The following is a 19187-nucleotide window of genomic DNA, read 5'->3' as shown; positions in this document are numbered from 1 at the left end:
CTTCATTTCAACAGCTAGCATTTTAGCATGCGACAATACAGTAGGCAGTACGTTTATGAGCTTAGACCAGCGTAATAGGAATAAGACCAATACTCTTTATACAACGAGAGGTTTTGGAAGTATTGAAACTAAAATGAAGACACGTTGAGAGGAATCACAAATATTTCCTTCATTTGACTTCACCAAAACCCTCCTCTGTTTGGGTACATGACCCATTTTACGCTTAAGGCCTCGCTGACCACCTTTGGCATTTTTTTCCACTTACATGACTCACAATGTAGCCACTTCCAGATCGGATGCCATCGTAGTACACTGGCCACATGTCACACAGTGCCTACACGGAGCAAAATGTACAAGTACCCTATATGAAGTAACGTTATGGATGTATTATACTGTACTTGTGAAGTTGTCACCATTGCAATGAACAGGCCACACATTTCACAGTAGTCATAATTAACAGAGACCTATCCCTCCGCAGGGCTAACATTATGTTAGTAAGGTACATTAACAGCAATCTCACTGTTTTGTTCATTTGACCTTGTCGCAGGTCCTTCACTGCTTCATACTGGGCATCCTCGGCAGAGAGCAAAGTCCGTGTTACGACGATTACACGACACGGTGTCCGCCTTGCTGTTCAGAATGAAATGCTCTCACACTTTTGACATTTTCTTCTATTCGTCGTCACCATCTTCCCGCTCCGTCAACAAAATAACTCTGCTTCAAGCCTCCTACTTCCCGCACGTATGCGACGTAAGGGCATTGTGCCAGATTAATTAACGCCCGTGTGTCCCTTGAGCTTCACAATAAAATTAAACGGTTCCCCGAGGCAGAGAAAATTCCTTGAGTATTATTTTATTCGAGGTACTCCAAATACCCGAGTCCTCGTTGCAGCCCTAAACAAATTACATGGATTCAATCACAATCAAATCAAGGTTTATTTCCATTAGCCACCAATCAGCTGTTTGTTAAGACATTATAATATCTTTCTGGAGAAAGACAGCTTAATGATCGTTGAAAATATCCATCCATTTTCTACCACGTATCCTATTCAGGGTGACAGGGACCCTGGAGTCTATCCCAGCTGACTTATGGGCACACCCTGGACTGACCACCACTCAATCACAGGGCTGACACACAAGCCCTTTACACACTAACCATCGAAGTCTGTTTTTTTCCGCCTTTTTTTTTTTTTTTTTTTTTCCATCTCAGTTGGTATCAGAGACGAAACGGAGGTCAAATGTTGCCAGCCTCAACTCGAGTGTGAACTGCTGAGTGAATGCACACTTGCAATGGCAAGTCCTGTCTACTACTGTTACGCCTCTGATGTGCCAATTTACTGGGAATGCAGAATGAAAGTGGCTGGAGAAACAGATATATTACATCTTCATGCAATATGGAGGCTTCAGTGAACATAACATCCATGAGGCAGACGTGTTTAACACAAGCACCATAGTGCCGTAAGACAGACAACAAATGAATCCAAATGAATGATCAAGCTTAATACACATCCCTGCTATTTATAGAATAGAGGGAGCAAAATAGTGGGAGCCTCCACACCACAACATCCACCTAAATGTCCATTCAAATAAAGCGGGGTACACACATATATCTATATTAACTGGCTGCTGGTCAATAGAGGGCACTAGGGAACCATCCCACCACTGCTGAGTCGCCTTAAAAAGGACAAAAGTGGAAAAAATGAAAAATATCCATACCATCCATCCATCCATTATCCTTACCGCTTATCCTCACTCGGGTCGCGGGCTGCTGGAGCCTATCCCAGCTATCTTCAGGCCAGCCAATCACGGTGCACATAGAAACAAACAACCATTCGCACTCACATTCACACCTACGGGCAATTTAGAATCTCCAATCAACCTACCACGCATGTTTTGGGGATGTGGGAGGAAACCGGAGTGCCCGGAGAAAACCCACGCAGGCATGGGGAGAACAGGCAAACTCCACACAGGCGGGGCCGGGATTTGAACCCCGGTCCCCAGAACTGTGAGGCAGATGTGCTCACCAGTCGTTCACCGTGCAGAAAAATAAAAAATATTACAATAAAATTATTTTAAATTATATTTTTAGATGAGTAGGATAACTAGTATACAGTTAATGATGAGTAAAATTGATTCGTTTATATCAGGTTGTCTCATTTTATGACACTAGTTCCGGTTTAGGGCGCGTTGACATTTTCTCTAGTTCAATATCCATCCATCCATCCATTTTCTGAGCCGCTTCTCCTCACTAGGGTCGCGGGCGTGCTGGAGCCTATCCCAGCTGTCATCGGGCAGGAGGCGGGATACACCCTCAACTGGTTGCCAGCCAATCGCAGGGCACATACAAACAAACAACCATTCGCACTCACATTCACACCTACAGGCAATTTAGAGTCTCCAATTCATGCATATTTTTGGGATGTGGGAGGAAACCGCAGTGCCCGGAGAAAACCCACGCAGGCACGGGGAGAACATGCAAACTCCACACAGGCGGGGCCGGGGATTGAACCCGTGTCCTCAGAACTGTGAGGCTGACGCTCTAACCAGTCGTCCACCGTGTCCTGCACAATATAAAAGATATTGCCGAGGTAGGGTGTTGAATTCCAGTGCCCGAGGCTATTAATTTAAAATGGAGTTACCGTTAAACGTTCCCACAACCCATACATAGAGCTGAGTCAGCCCACATCATTTCTGGTCCCATTCTCAAGATCAGCCAGCACAGTTTATAAACGTGTTTTATGAAATTGTAGCCTGCGCTGTGAAAGCAGACCTCGGCTGGCTTACGAATTGTGTTTGGACACAGGTTAACCTTCGTGACTGTATGGCCAAGTGGTAGAACCTGTGGCATTAAAAACATTGAAATTCCATTCATAATTCAAATGTCATGTAATAATTTAGTTAAAACTCAACTTTATTTATGTAGCAGTTTAACAACAACCACAGCTGTAACAGCGCTGTAGATAAAACATAAGACAATAATTGAAATAATGATACAATTATGAATAACTTAGAACAAGAGTTCCCTTGACATTGACATATAGCATAGAGGAGGTGCAATATTATTCCCTCTCATTTCAAATACTATGAATAATAATAATAAAAGATAATAGAATGATGATGTTGTTTGTTAATGGTGCACATATGTGTGTGTCTAAAATATTTTTAGTAGTAGAATTGTTTGAGAAATATAGTCTTTCATTTTCTAGTCAAGGTCCCCAGAGTGAAACATACCATGGCTAACAAAATAGAACAAAACAAAAAAGCAAGTGTAGAGCTTTGGGACAGTGGCAGTGAAATATTTCTTTGTTGAACTGACTGGCGACAAACATCTCTTTCTTTTTTTCTTATTATTATTGAAAGACTCTCCGTTGTTTATAGAATCCAGGCATTTTTGACACTGATCCAGTTGGACCGGTGCTTGCAGTTGTTGTCTTGCTGCAGTTTTGTTAAGTTAACCTCATACAAATGGTTTTAAATTATAAAATGGACCTTTCTTTTATGCCTGCATGTGTGTAAAATGTCAACAACAGATGATAAAATCCTCTTCCCACCTCAGCACTGCCCCCGAGTGGTACAATTTATTTTATTTTTTTTCCCGGGGGGGGGGGCACTCTATTCACATTTTGATTTGGAATGTGGGAGTAGAGTGGAAATTGGAATACCTGTAGTACGTCCGTCTCACAGTCTGCAGGTGCTGGGTTCGTATCTCAGCTCAGGTGACCTTGCGTGGAATGTGGAGTGTGGTTCTTCCTGTGCCTGTACACTGGCTTTCTCCCACATTCCAAAAACGTGTTATGTTCTTGGAAGCCTTGGAATTGTCCTTGGGTGTGAATGGTGTTTGCCAATATGTGCCCTGCGTTTGGCTGGCGACCAGCACCTGGGTTTAGCCCGCTCCTCAGCCAAAGTCAGCTGGGATAGGCTCCAACTCAACCGTGTCCTTAATTAGGACAAGCGCTGTGGAAAATGTGCGGATGATTTGAAATGTAGTCCGATTAAAACTAAGGAGGCTTTCTTATGTGCTAAATCATTTTCCCTATTTTGTGTGCATGTCATACGTTTCCATTTTCAGATTTGGTTCCACTAACCGGCTCCCTGAAGCGTCCCGTGTCCCTGCAGCCATTGTCCAGTCATCTGCGGGTCTTAAAAAGTCCGCTCAGCTCCGGCCTGAACCCAGAGGGTATTTATGTTTGAGGCGCCACTGCACACCTGTGCTGCCTGAGACTATAGCACAATGGCTTGTTTCTCTTCAGAGCCTTTTGAATGGGATACCTTTGTACAGGTTACCTCAATAACACAAATCATACACTGTTGTCTCATAAGGCTAAGGAACAATGGTTAACTTTGATGTGAAGAATTTGTTGGCACGCAAAGAAGGTCAGGTGTTAGGCATGCTTTTAGAACTGTAGTCTCTAAACATGGATCAGACTGCCATGGACGCAACCATTTTAATGTCATTTTAATCAATCTGGTAGCTTCTGAATGTTTTATACTGCTTTCTCGCTGGTACTATAATTCCGAACAATGGCCTTTTTAGAATGAATGTCAATCAATGAATTATATCCATTGAGTAGTTAGGATCAGTGAACACATTTACTCCACCTGATGCCTGAATGACTTAAATTATAACGGATATACAAAAACTATTGACTATAATTCAGTTAACTGTAACTCTGACTTGTTAAAACTATGCATAAATAGGTTCCTTTCTATAGATTAATGTCTTCCTTTAAAATACTTTCCTTTTTTTTTTCTTCAGCCAGTCAAATGGTGCATTCCCTGTATCATAAATGCAGTGCCCTCATTCCTGCAGTAATACGTCCATTCAACTCTGCAACGATATCTTCTTTTTGTTTTTCATTGTTTGTTTTCCGATTCGTGGCCAAAGATGGAACAGCTCTGAGCGCATGATTGCGATGTTCTTAGCCATATATGTGCAGAGCACCAACAGTACAGTGAATCTCTTGTAGCATGCTACAGCTCTTTAATGTACAGTTTGTGTGTTAGTGTGACATTGTATCTCAGCTGCTAACCACAGCAAAGTGCCTTAATGTATTTAGTGGGCAGTGAATAAAGATGGACATAGAAAAGATACAGTAGTGCCCCACCGCTGCACTAATAGCATGGCACCTGAATAAAATTGTTCTTTGCAATAGTTTATAGGAAATGTTTAGGAATGGATGTGACTGCAAGAGTTTTTCCCACATTGTTACTGTATTATCCTCTTATATTTATTTGCTGTAAAATATTCAGTATTATTCAAAACATTCTTTCGTCTTCATTTAGACAGGTAATTCTGTTGTTTGCAGACTTCGCATCTGTCAATTTGTACAAATCCATTGAGACATCGTAGCCAATGTATAGCTCACCTTAATGTTCAAATGACATTTTTTTTTTTTTTTTACTTAGACTTGTTTTGTTTTTATATGAAAGAATCAACTTATGAATTAGGGTGGCTTTCCACTTTACGGAACTTGTGTGCATTTTGTGTGATGATATAGCTGTGATCACTGTTTACAATGCTCTTGAGATTTGCAAGATGTCAACTGTACCTCCATTTTTGTTTTTTATTAGTCCACCTTGACGGATACAGTATATGGTTGTAACTGTTGTGTTAAGAATGGTCTGATTCAATAAAACCGTCTGACCGAAGTTAAAACAAATAATAATAATAATTGAAAGTACGTGTGCTGAGCATTCCAAGTGCGTTTCATGCTTTGGCCCGTAGATGGCGATATTTACTCACAGAGGTGAAACCTTCCACATTTATGAAAATCTTTAGACAAGAATTAAGCTCAGCATGCGTGTAGGCTAATGCTATTCATCCCATACTGTAATTTGAAAGTAAAAAGCAAGTTTACGTCAGTTTAACTTAACTAAGTGTGCACAGCCGTTTTAAAAAGCCCAAAAGTCAATAATTTAGCATTGATTAGGCTTCTTTGTTTTCAAGACCACATGGAATCGACCTCTGGGAGAGCTGCAATAATGTAGTAATTCATCAATTTTCAAATAATGTTCCAGTAAACCAGTGGGTGGACTCCCACCGGGCCCCTTGTTTTTCATCTGAGGTAATCTCCATCCTTCTATCACATGACATGACTTCAAAGCCTGGGCTTATTGTACATTCCTCAAGCATGACTTGTCATCTGATTGGAGCATGAGCACAATAGAGTTCACCGACTCAATGTGTCGTCTGTGGAATTTTGAAGACACCGTGTCGGCCTTCTTTGAGTTGCAAATGTTTAAATCTCCAGGATTTGCGGCTTCCCCACGACCTGTTAAATCACATTCATGCGTTTAATGAGAGAAAAGTGCCATGTTGAGTTTTGATATTTATTTTTCAACTCATCAGCAATAATTATAACAGCGTAATGTGTAAAGCAACAAAATGTGCAACAATTGCTGAGGGAAATCTTTTTTTTTTTTTTTCTTCTTAAAAAAACGTCTACAACATTGACATAGACATATTTTATAGTACATTCACCAAAAAATATTTACAGACATACATGCCACTTTCTATAACAGTTGATACCCAATTTGAGGATAGCCCAGCTGAAAGAAACTACAAAAGCAACGTGTTTGCAAAATACAAAGTGAATCATGGGTAGTCAATCACGTCAAACCTTTTTCAAAGCTTGACATCACCAAAGTTGCAGAAATTGTTCTCAAATGAGTCATGTGACCACAGTTTGTTTTTTTTCTCGCTCTCTCATTTCAAAAAATGCTTTACATAATCGAGCTGATTAGGAGCCAAATGATCAAAATGGATAATAGTTAAATTGGGCAAATGAGGAATCCCCACTGCAGTGAATGATGTCATTGCAACTGTGACATCTCTGATCCTGGTTTGACTTGAAATCACATGTTTGATTCAAGACCAAAAAAAAATGTAAAATGCATCAACAACACAAAAGGTCAATTACAATGATTGGTTTTCATGGATAACATGACTTTTGGGGGTTTGTGGGTGGTAGTAAAAGCAGAAAAAAAGTGCACTTTACATCTCAGAGAGGAAAGCTCTTCCTACATACTGTACAAACGTTAACAGCTTGGAAAATACAGATACATTCAATATCAAAGATCCATAAGGTGCTATCCTACATTGCTTCCTGGAGGTAAAGGGGCTCACTGCATGTCAATACAGAAAGGCTTCATTTGGGGAACCTACAATACGCTGGTTATGCAGCCTATTGTGGAGTATCGAAGTTAACGTGACTGATTTTGGAGCAGATATAGTTGTCATTCAATTTGATTGCTTTTTTACAGCCATTAAGTGTATGCGTTTGTGTGATAACTGTCGCGTTTTAAGAGGAACCGTAATGTCCGAGTACCCCGCGCAAAGCTAGGGGTGAGGTATTGTGGCCATCTATGCCCTCTAGTGCACGTTTATATCTTGATAAACCCGACTATCATCCGGGTTTGAATATTTACAGTCCAAGCAAATGCAGCGAGATGTTCCAAACCTTGGCAGACGTCCTTTGCAACGTCTTACATCCAAAGAGACTAGCTGATTGGGATATTGTGCACTTGCACTTGTAGTACTCAAAATTTGGCACCAACGCTGCCATTTCAGAATATTTTATCAAAGAGGATACAAAACTAACTGTAGTAGAACACAACAGTTTTGTTGCGTTTATGCCAATCATCGTCGATGAGCATTCAGATTTAATTAATCGAGTAGAAGTGCAAAAGGCACACACTGCCAGAACTGTTCCATCAAGGTAATTATGACACGCAAAAATCTCCTCCACGGACCCACATTGTCGACATTACAATCCGCACAAACTGCCATTACATCATTATTTGTGTGAATGCCGAGAATTGCAAAGACATTGGAGGACTATAACCTACTTAACGTATCACAGTGTAACGTACCGTGCAAGCACGCCCCCTAGGGGATGACGACAGAACATTATGAGGCCCGCCGCACACCGAGCGACGCGGCAGAACGCAACTGAACTGGATAGCCGCGAAAAACATAGTCCGGGACTCACATCCACAGTTCCACACCAGACGACTGACCCTCGCACGCATAAACAACTCACAGCAATGGAAAAACCACGACCCATGGTGTTCTTATCGAGAAACGACATTTGACGTGCCCCATATAGACCTGTATTTATTTATTTTTTGTATTGAAACACAAGCAACTTGGCGCGATTGTCAAAGAGGAAACTGATTCACCTGGCTGCTGTCGCTATATTATGAAACGGGCGAGACATTATGGAGCGTTCGTTGACTGCACTCGTGTATTTTGGGGACAGACTCTCCACGCTTCGCTTTTTAGCCACAAGCACGTGCCAATATGGGGGAAAATAATTGCACATCCATTCTGAATGAGTGGCACATATCGCCAGCCAATCGCAGAGTACATAGAGACAAACAACCATTCACACTGATATTCACATATACAGTGAACGCCAGCCTATTTGCGGTTCGCTAGTCACAGGATCACTAATTGTTTGTTTGTTTGTTTTTTCCCTGCGGAATCCAATCGCAGCTATTCGCTGAAAAACTCACCTATTCCCATATTGTTGTGCTCTTTGTGCAACGTTGTTAAATGCCACAAGAAGGTGCTAAACCCCTGGCTAAAAGGAAAGTAGTAATTGTTGTCAAGGAAATATTGAAGTTACAAATCTCGACTATGTGGGGAGCATCTTAAGTTTGGCCTGGGTTGTTTGTGGAAGTTGCAGAGTCTTCCCTGTATGTACACGCACACTTTTTAAAAATAAAATCATCTGTTAGCCATTTATTTTTAAGTGAGATAAAGTGTTATTGGACCATATTACAGTTTAGACTATTAACCTGGGCAATTATAAAACATTTTTAGGGGGTGTGTCAATTTTTCGCTTTTTGAGGCAGGCCTTGGTCCAGCAGGTGTTTACTGCATGGACAATTTAGAAAGTTCAATGAACGTCACTTGCGTGTTTTTGCAATGTGGGAGGAAGCCGGAGTACCCGGAAGAAAACCCACACAAGCACGGGGACAACATGCAAACTGGAATAATAATAACAGATATTCTAATAATATTCTTGAACTTAGGGGTCGATCTACGTTCCTACCCTCACCTATGGTCACGAGCTGTGGGTCGTGACCGAAAGAACGAGATCCCGGCCGAAATGAGTTTCCTCCGCAGGGTGGCCGGCCTCTCCCTTAGAGATAGGGTGAGAAGGTCGGTCATCCGGGAGGATCTCAGAGTAGAGCCGTTGCTCCTTCACATCAAGAGGAGCCAGATGAGGTGGCTGGGGCATCTGATTTGGATGCCTCCCGGACTCCTCCCCGGTGAGGTGTTCCGGGCACGTCCCACCGGGAGGAGACCCCGGGGACGACCCAGGACACGCTGGAGAGACTACATCCTTCGAGATGGATGAAGTGGCTGGGGAAAGGGAAGTCTGGGCGTCCCTGCTAAAGCTACTGCCCCCGCGACCCGACCTCGGATAAGCGGTAGAAGATGGATGGATGGATGGATGGAAGTTAGGGGTGCTTGACTCTCAGCATTCACACAACAAATGCATCTAATAAGCGAGTGCATGGTCTCCTGGGTCAAGGTGACCCGACCCAGACAATTAGCTGCTTTGACAGATGGGCGACTGGTCACGTGACTGGTGAATCCTGCTCTCCTCGCCATCGTCACCATCGTCACTCGTGGGAATTTCCTCAGGTGAGCTCGTGTCGCCGTCATCGGCAAATTGGGGGTCCTTGCACGGAGACGAAGCGCCAAAGTGCGCGGACAAGCCCGGAAAGGCCGCAGCGGCCGCCGCGGCCGCCACTGCGGACGCTTGTGCGGGGTACAGCCATTGGAAGGGGGAGGCCAGGGCCGCCGCTGGGTACATGCCCTTTTCCATGTTGCTTTTCTCAAAAAGAGGCATGTACGAGGCAGCGGCTGATGGGTTGATGAAGTAGAAAGGCATGCAAATTGGCGTCTGCTGTCCCACTCCGGTTAATCCCATCAGAGAGTTCACGAACGCCACATCCGCAACCCCGGAGCCATTCCCGGACCAGTTCATCTTTGGTTTCTTGGCCGGGCGATCGTCTCCAAACTCCTGCTTTATTTTCACACCTTTGGCCGCCTGCAAAGTGTTGTTGTGCTCACACTCTTTGTCCTTGCCCCCCTCGCCCCCGTAGCCACTGTCCGTGTCCGTGTCGTTCTCGGTTAGATCCCCGCCTTGGGTCCTCTGGATGACCGGGACGCAGTTGGCTTGGTTGTCGGCTTTGTGCCCGTCCGGTGCGTCGCCGGCGGGGAGCCGGTGCTGCTGCTGGGGGAGAAGTGAGCCGGACTGGACCCGGGTCAGGGCCTTGTGAAGGTGCTGGACCAGCTGGGCGCCGCTCTGCTCGTGTGCGGTCCAGTGCTCGAACTGGCTCAGGTACTGCAGGACTTCTTTGGCGCACATTTGGAAACCAGAATGGAAGGCGTCCGCATCGGTGTGAACGGACGACTTCATCGACAAGTCCCCTGTTAAACAAAATTGAATAATAATCACGTTTAACCCTTAACTGTTGATTTCAAATTATGAACTACAATCTGGCAGGGCCCTGGAGCCGCTCCCAGCTGACTTTGGGAGAAAGGCGGACTACACCCTAGACTGGTCGCCAGCCAGTCGCAGGGCACATATAGACACGGAAAGCCACTCGCACTCACATTCACAGCATCACTGAGTAGGATGTGAACCCACACTGCCCGCACCAATGTCGGGCAAATGTACCACGACACCATCAGTACATTGACATACATAAATGGATGGTTAGTCCTTAAATGTTTTGCAGAAAAGAGAAAGTGTATTTTTATGCAGCACTTCTTTTTGGTTAGAAACGTCAGAAAAGTTCAGGACTAGTGTCACAAAAGCTATTTTTCAAACCTAAACTACGGGTTTTCCTCTTCACTGTGGGCCAGACACTCAAGCAGCACGTCTACAAAGGTCTCTTTGTGGCGTTTTGCTTCGTTCAGTTGCGCGAGAAGAGGCAAGAGTTGTGGCAGGATAACTTGTAGCTGCTTCACCATAACAACACGCCTGCTCACAGAGCCCTGAGCATCTGACAGTTCCTGGCTGAGAAGAACATCCCCATCCTGGAACAAACTTCCTATTCACCCGACCTAGCGCCGTGGAATTTCTTTACTCTTTCCCAAGCTCAAGGAGGTCATTAAGGGGACCTGTTTTGAAGACGTGGATGACGACAAGATGGCCGTGACGGCAGAGTTGCAGAGGATCCCGGAAGAATCCTTCTAGTGGTGCATAAAGGTGTGGCAGAGAACGCTTGGAAAGTGTGTTGGACTTCATGGGCATTACTTTGAATGGAAAATAGTTTGGATTTGACCGAAGCCAATTTACCTGTAACACATGCAAAAATAAAAGCCATGTGTGACTTAGTATTGCGGGGGTTACAATGTAATTTGTGAAACATGTCACCAATCATATATGCAATTCAATGCCAATATGTTGATGCTTCCAACAGGGTCAGGTATTTGATTTGTCCACTTGAGGTCACCATCCGCACATGCCAATTGACGGCAGGCGTGCCCTATTTGAATGACATGAACAATAGCCCATGCAGAAAAGGTGTGAACAGGTGATTTCCTGCCTTAATAAGCATCGGTACCGTTCCTCACACTGGCGGACGTGGCAGTGTAGGCAGCAAAAAAAAAAGCATTACGGGAACCCATAATTAATTACAGTATTGCATTTGTAGAAAATCAAGCTAAATGTTGCTTTTTACTTGAATTTGTTCCTGTCGATATTGTTATGAGTGTGTGCATTTGCTATTCGTTGGGCTAAGGTTGGTGTTTGTGAATTTATTTCATAGAATTCTGACTGAGGCTTGTGTTTTAAACAGCGGCTTTCTTTGTTCTTTGTATCCTCAAGCAAATTGGTGACTTGAAACGTACAGGTTGCGTTAACTCAGTCAGGTTTCGGTTTCTACAAAGAATAAGAGCCCAATTGTGAGTCACGTTCAAATCATATAGCCGATAGAGCTAACTGTAACAGATGTGCAGGTGAGTAACTGCACAACAGCGACCTTGAAAATAAATGTTTAGATGCACTCAATCCGTAGTAAGTGAACTGCGATATAGTGAGGCTTTACCGTATGATCAATCTTATGCTATTTTACTCTTTTGAGATTCCCACATGGCCTTTCAAAGACCTACAGGGACATATTTCCACATGAACCTGTGCAAATGTGTTGGATACACAAACAGTTCCTATAAAAAAAAAAAGGACACTAATTGACGGCACGTAGCTACAGCTTCAGAGTTTCACGATTCCCATCATTGCCGCCATTTTCCTTTACAGAACACACACTGGTAAATAGCTACTCTATTTTAGTAGCTGTGGATCACTTTGACCTGGAACAGCAACTTTTTAGCACTTGTACAAAAGACTGACTTTTCCCAATATTTGCATTTTCGTGTATTTAGGGACGCTTTTCGCAAAGTCAGCAAATTTCATGGTGAAAGAGTGACATTTAGGGTATGCTATATATTTTTTTTAAATTGCTTTTCAAATGTCAGAACGGGTCATATTTGACCCGAAATGTATATTTAAAAGGTTAGGAAAGATCGATATGTAAACCAAACTTAAAGTTCGATAGGTGGTGCAAGTTCCGAGAAAACTCAAGATGACGGCAACACGTGAGAGGCAAGTGTCGGCGCACGTGCGCGCGTCTGCTGCACTCGAAAGCGCGCCCGTGCGTGCGAGTATTATTTGCTCTTTGCAACTGAGCGTGCGCGCTCACCGCACCTCCGCACGAATCGTTTGCGCTTACCGTTCTGTAATGCGACGATCTTCTGGTGCTGCTGCTCCGTGACCGCCGTCAACGCGTTTAAATGTTTCAGCGTTAATTCCAGAACCACCGCCTTCTCCAAATGGCCGAGAGTCTGCGCGCAGGACACACACCAAAAAAAACACACACACATCTGATCACGTCTCGGTCGTTTCAATATTAATTTTTCGTTTTATTCATTGTTTTTCTTACCGACAGCTTTAAATGTTCCGGCAGCAGATCCTTCAGCTGCCCGATACATTCATTGATTCGGTCTCTCCTCTTCTTCTCTATCAAACGGTGTGGTAACTTATAAGTATCCTGTTGACAAAAACAAAATGAGATACGTGAGGGAGATTTAAAAAAAAAAAAAAAAAAAGATAAAAGGTTAGGAATTGTTTCCAAATGCACACCTTGCCGCCATCCTCCCGCTTTATTCCCCTTTTGGGTTTGCACATGTACAAAGAGGGGTAGTCCACCCTAAAGTAGAAAGGGGGGGGGGGGGGGGGGAAGTGTCCGGTAAAACACGAGTTTTTTTTTTTGCTCGATTTTTTTTGTTCTTCCTACGAGTTTACAAAAGAGAGTTTTAGACACGCTCACCCCAAAAAGTCCGCGCGCTCCATGAAGTGTCTTTCCTGTAAATGTGATCTTCTTTCATCCATCAGATGTCTCCTGCAGCTTTCCTTGGCACAAATGTTTTGTTATTCCACGAGGCGCGCGGCTGACGGTGCACGCGGTGTGCTTGTCCTCTCCTTGGAGCTGCGCCGCCTCACACTGTCTGATTCCTCCACTTCCCCCTCCGCGCCTGATGTGTCTCTCCTCCCCAGCTCCCCCACACCCAATCACCCAACCACCCACCCCTTCACGCCGCCGCCACTTCGCAAAGCCGCCGTGGCCAGCAAGAGCGCACGCGCGCCTCAGCGAGGGGACGGCTTCCCACTCACGTGTCCTGTCACGGCACAAAGTCCGCTAAAACCTGCTCCGCGCGCAGTGTGTGTGCGCGTGTGTATGCGTGTGTGTGTGTGTGTGTGTGTGTGTGTGTGTGTCACTGCAGCCACAGCCGGCGAGCCAACAGCTGGAGGCTGAAATCATTCTGAGACTCGATTCACGCAACAACTCGACGAGCACGCGCGCTGATGACTTTCACATCCATTCAATTAAGACGTGGCTTTTCAAGTTCACATCCCTTCTTCTTAGTGGTGGATAGCACTAAGAAAGCAAAAACACCAACAGCAACAGGAAAACGTAGTGAAGAAACTTATTCTGTTTTTCCGTCTTATGAACTTTCGTCAATTATCAGAGGTGGCAAAATTACTCCCTCTATACATGAAGGTGTAGTTTGCAGTTTAAAACAAACAAAAAACAAACGACACTTTTTGTCATATATGTTAAAACTATCCGTACGACCTGACAGTAGAATATTATTAAAATGATCTTTTGAAAAATCATCCATCTCTGGTTCCATTTTATGCCTGTAATTTAATTTTGATAATTGCTTAAAAACTTGTCACAACAGAAACTGTTGTGGCAACAGTGATTGAGTGAGTGAGTGAGTGAGTGACAAAAGAGTGTCAATCATTGGCGTGCATGCACAGGCACACTCAATCTGCCACAAACAGCAGCCTTTTTCTTGTGCAGATTGTTGAATTCCTGTTAGCAACAAAAGTTAAAAAGAAGGAATTGGACAGGGTAAACATATATAACGGTGGTGTCCTTTACGCAGATGGCTGCATGCCTGGGCTTGGACAACCAACGCCGACGTCACCAGTCTCACCGGGTCGTCAGGTAAGTTTATCACCTCTCTTATAATTTCCAAATATTGTACATTCCAAAAAAAATACAAAATCAAACTGGTAATATTTCATGCTAGTAATATAGCAGCCTTGGCATGCTGTGCACGATAACATGGGTGAGCTGGGGGTGCGAGTGAAAGTTGCAGTGTGTAGTGTTGAAACTGCTCACAAGATTTGAATGTAGGCTCGCTTCACGACTCCCTCCCCCGCCCCTCTGGACAAATCCACTCCCCTCGTAGGCGTGCACGTGCAAGTCACCAGCTGGCTTAACGTGGTCACATTGGCGAAGCAACTTTGGCATGTTCAGCATGTCGTGTTCACCGGGAACCAAAAACAAAACAAAAACTGTCATGCTGTTTATAAGTGGCAAACGAACTCGTGGCATTATAGTTATTGGCATGAACATTACATTTCATTAATTGTCAGCCCCATTTAGCAACAAGTAGCTTCAATAAAAATGTTGAGCTGTCGCAAAAGCATTTTTTTGTTACCAAACCTATTTTTACAGTAACTTGAAAAACAGCTGAACAAACTATTATCCTTGACTTCTGCTTTCAAAATGAGTTATCCATCAATTTGTTGTGTATGTATCGGTAATATGATGAGCCAAATAATTGAAATTGTAACTACGCAGTGGCCCGTGACAAAAAGTCACCTTTGTTGTTGTTGTTTTTCCAAAGTACTACATTCCAAACCCGCACTGTTGCGTTTACGGAGTTATAAAATATATGATATACATATATGCAGTATATATATATATATATATATATATATATATATATACAACATAACATACTATAACATAGCCAGAACGTTGTCAGCAAATGCTCAATTGCTTTACCTCTCTCTAATTATGTCTTTTTCATGCTGTCATCTGCAGAGTTTGAAAAACAGTAACGAGCTGATTTTGAGAAAGTAAGAAGTAGAAAGTATACATATCCGTTTTCAAATGGGAGTAAAAGTAAATCAGTCATCAGAAAAATAGATATTCAAGTACAGATATCTGGAAAGAAAATTAGTAAACCACTGTAAATTACTGTATATTTTGAAGTGATTATGTGTAACTTTTTTAACTTCACAACAGGTTAAAGCAAAACCACTTATACAAGGGTAAAAATAAGTTAACGACTGTATCTCAAGACATCTTCTTTGTGAGCAGGAGCTTAACCCAGCAGACTTTGGGAGAGAGGCAGGGTACACCCTGAACTGGTCGCTGGCAAATCACAGAGCACATGAAGTCTAGAGAAACACTCACATTCACACCTACGGTCAATTTAGCGTCCCCAAATAAACTAACATGCATTTTTTGGGGATGTGGGCAATGCACGCAAGCACAGGGAGAAAATGGAAAACCCCCTCAGGAAGCCCAAAGGTGAGATTCAAACCCTGAGCCTGAGCTCTGTGAGGCAAATATGCTAACCAGTAATACACCATGTTTTTAATTTTTTTTAAATAACACTAACCATAATAGAAAACAACACTCTCTTATTGTCAAAATGTTTTTTTCAATTTCAATTTCTTTTATTGATGGTATAGTGCAGTGGTGTTTAAAGTACAGCAATTTGCTGCCCAACACCCATTTTTTAATACTACAACCCCAATTCCAATGAAGTTGGGATGTTGTGTTAAACATAAATAAAAACAGAATACAATGATTTGCAAATAATGTTCAACCTATATTTAATTGAACACACCACAAAGATATTTAATGTTCAAACAGATAAACTTGATTGTTTTTAGCCAATAATCATTAACTTAGAATTTTATGGTTGCAACACGTTAAAAAAAAAACACCTGTTTGGAACATCCCACAGGTGAACAGGCTAATTAGGAACAGGTGGGTGCCATGATTGGGTACAAAAGGAGCTTCCCTGAATTGCTCAGTCATTCACAAGCAAAGATGGGGCGAGGTTCACCTCTTTGTGAACAACTGCGTGAGAAAATAGTCGAACAGTTTAAGGACAATGTTCCTCAACGTACAATTGCAAGGAATTTAGGGATTTCCTCATCTAGGGTCCATAATATCATCAAAAGGTTCAGAGAATCTGGAGAAATCAAGCATGTAAGCGGCAAGGCCGAAAACCAACATTGATTGCCCGTGACCTTCGATCCCTCAGGCGGCACTGCATCAAAAACCGACATCAATGTGTAAAGGATATCACCACATGGGCTCAGGAACACTTCAGAAAACCAATGTCAGTTCATACCGTTCGGCGCTACATCCGTAAGTGCAACTTGAAACTCTACTACGCAAAGCAAAAGCCATTTATCAACAACACCCAGAAACGCCGCCGGCTTCTCTGGGCCCGAGCTCATCTGAGATGGACTGATGCAAAGTGGAAAAGTGTTCTATGGTCCGACGAGTCCACATTTCAAATTGTTTTTGGAATTTGTGTCCTCCAGGCCAAAGAAGAAAGAACCATCCGGACTGTTATGGACGCAAAGTTCAAAAGCCAGCCTCTGTGATGGTATGTTGCTGTGTTAGTGCCAATGGCATGGGTAACTTACACATCTGTGAAGGCACCATTAATGTTGAAAGGTACATAGAGGTTTTGGAGAAACATATGCTGCCATCCAAGCAACGTCTTTTTCATGGACGCCCCTGCTTATTTCAGCAAGACAATGCCAAACCACATTCTGCACGTGTTACAGCGTGGCTTCGTAGTAAAAGACTGCGGGTACTAGACTGGCCTGCCTGCAGTCCAGACCTCTCTCACATTGAAAATGTGTGGCGCATTGTGAAGCGTAAAATACGACAACGGAGACCCCGGACTGTCAAGCAAGCAAGAATGGGAAAGAATTCCACCTACAAAGCTTCAACAATTGGTTTCCTCAGTTCCCAAACGTTTATTGAATGTTGTGAAAAGAAAAGGTGATGGAACACAGTGGTACCATTACCCTGTCCCAGCTTTTTTGGAATGTGTTGCAGCCATAAAATTCTAAGTTGATGATTATTTGCTAAAAACAACAAAGTTTATCAGTTTGAACGTTAAATATATTGTCTTTATAGTATATTCAATGAAATATAGGTTGAACATGATTTGAAAATCATTATATTCTGTTTTTATTTATGTTTAACACAATGTCCCAACTTCATCGGAATTGGGGTTGTAAAAATAACATCTGACTTTGGCTGCATTGAACTTATTACTAGGCAAAGTTCCTCACAACTTCTATGACTATTGATAATAATTACACTTGTACAATAAATGGTTTTTATACGGCGCTTTTCTTCATATCACATGCTGATGTTGGACGAGAAGGCCTTCTTCTAAGTCTTGTCTCCACTCCTATTCATCCCAAAGGTGTTCTATCGTGTTGAGGTCAGGACCAGTAGGCCAGTCAAATTCATCCACACCACACTCTCTCATCCATGTCTTTAAGGACCTTGCTTTGTGCACTGGTGCACAGTCATGTCGGAACAGGATGTGGTTAACCCCAATGTAGTATACAAAACACCACCATTTTGTGGAGAAGTGCCCCAACTCACCACCACCGGCTCGCGATTCACTGACACACACATGCACATACGCATGCATGCATGCATGCACACACACATGCACACACATACTTTGGCTTGATCCTACTTGAAAGTGCTCTTCCTTGGTATAGACACCACCCTCATCCAAATTAAACAAATGACCAGTTGCAACTAATGGACAAAAAATAAAAATACAGCGGTCTCAAATGGATGGAAGCATGATTTATCACAATTTAACCAACAAATAGCAAACTCTAATCTCTACAGAAGTCTACAGCATGTAAACACAGAGACCATGGAGCTAAAATATTGAACGTGAGCTCCTGTTCAAGCATAAGCACGTTCACACAGTGCATTGTAACCATGGCAGCGACCCAGCTGTGTGCCTGAACACGTGCATCGCACTCGTGTATTGATCTCATCAGGTAGATCAGTTCTTCTACTTTCTTTTTCTTCTACTGCTTCTTCTTGTGAAACACGTGTTTTTCTAAAAAACAAAAATCCTCATCGTCTGTGTTTGTTGTCTCAACAACAATGTTGATATTTACGTAATATTCTTATATCAGCTCTAAACTGTGCACATAGGGCCATATTCTCCCGTTCAGCCTTAATTTTTAGGTGCCTGGCTTGCACACCATTAAGGTACGCTGATCCTCCCTTAGTGACTTCTGACAAAACAACTGTGCGTAACCAGCTCGGGTGTGCGCAATAACGAGAAAGGCCTGGCTCATTGAAGTCTGAGGCTAGTTGTAAATCCTGGAGCAATAAGTTTTACTGAGACGTGAATGCCATAGAAATCAATTTGATAATATAGCACACTTTACATGATTTAATATCCGTGGCAGATACGGATACTTAATCGTCGCTAGTGAGATGTACCCCAGCGGTGCCCTGCAACCAGCTTGCACCACGGACCGCTTGCAAGTCACACAAACACATTTCCTGAACGACATACTGTAGATGAAATAAAAACAACTCATCAAGGCGCCATTATGATAAATGGAGTTGTGTTGAGCAATGCTTTCAGAAAAAAACCAAGCCGCAGCAGCATGTTTGAAGCTTAAAAGCTCCTCACAAGTCAAAGACTCCCTCGGTGCTGATATATTATATGTGTACAGCATGTGGAAAACCACCATACCATATCATGTTGACCTAATGACA

The 19187-nt window shown here is 43.0% G+C and overlaps 2 protein-coding genes across 4 annotated transcripts in view; one reads left to right on the top strand and one right to left on the bottom strand.

The window, feature by feature from the left end:
• Positions 1-5648, top strand: part of LOC133477709 (ras association domain-containing protein 8) — a 28907-nt gene extending 23259 nt beyond the window's left edge. For all 3 annotated transcript variants that reach the window (XM_061772771.1, XM_061772772.1, XM_061772770.1), the window contains one exon: positions 4069-5648. In XM_061772771.1, coding sequence (XP_061628755.1) covers positions 4069-4190 — 122 coding nt within the window. In that variant the 3' untranslated portion in view covers positions 4191-5648. The remainder of the gene's footprint in view (positions 1-4068) is intronic.
• A 667-nt stretch (positions 5649-6315) lies between these two features.
• On the bottom strand, positions 6316-13564 carry bhlhe41 (basic helix-loop-helix family, member e41). Its single transcript, XM_061772773.1, has 5 exons — positions 13353-13564; positions 13166-13232; positions 12966-13073; positions 12756-12867; positions 6316-10449 (listed from the first exon to the last, which is right to left on the bottom strand). Exons 1-5 carry the CDS (start codon positions 13412-13414, stop codon positions 9563-9565), a joined length of 1236 nt encoding a protein of 411 aa, XP_061628757.1. The 5' UTR covers positions 13415-13564; the 3' UTR covers positions 6316-9562.
• Between the last annotated feature and the right edge of the window lie 5623 nt (positions 13565-19187).

This window comes from Phyllopteryx taeniolatus, chromosome 5 (genome assembly GCF_024500385.1).
Source record: "Phyllopteryx taeniolatus isolate TA_2022b chromosome 5, UOR_Ptae_1.2, whole genome shotgun sequence".
Classification (NCBI taxonomy): domain Eukaryota; kingdom Metazoa; phylum Chordata; class Actinopteri; order Syngnathiformes; family Syngnathidae; genus Phyllopteryx; species Phyllopteryx taeniolatus.
The sequence above is the reverse complement of the archived record's forward strand: the minus strand, read 5'-3'. Positions and strand labels throughout refer to the sequence as shown.

What these genes read in the sequence shown, in the direction of transcription:
- bhlhe41 (XM_061772773.1), bottom strand. Translation starts at nt 13,414, where the DNA reads ATGGATGAAAGAAGATCACATTTACAGGAAAGACACTTCATGGAGCGC. An exon ending in GAGCGCGCGGACTTTTTGGG is followed by an intron (nt 13,233 to 13,352) that starts GTGAGCGTGTCT and finishes TTTCTACTTTAG; the next exon opens with GGTGGACTACCCCTCTTTGT. An exon ending in GATCGTCGCATTACAGAACG is followed by an intron (nt 10,450 to 12,755) that starts GTAAGCGCAAAC and finishes TTTGTTTAACAG; the next exon opens with GGGACTTGTCGATGAAGTCG.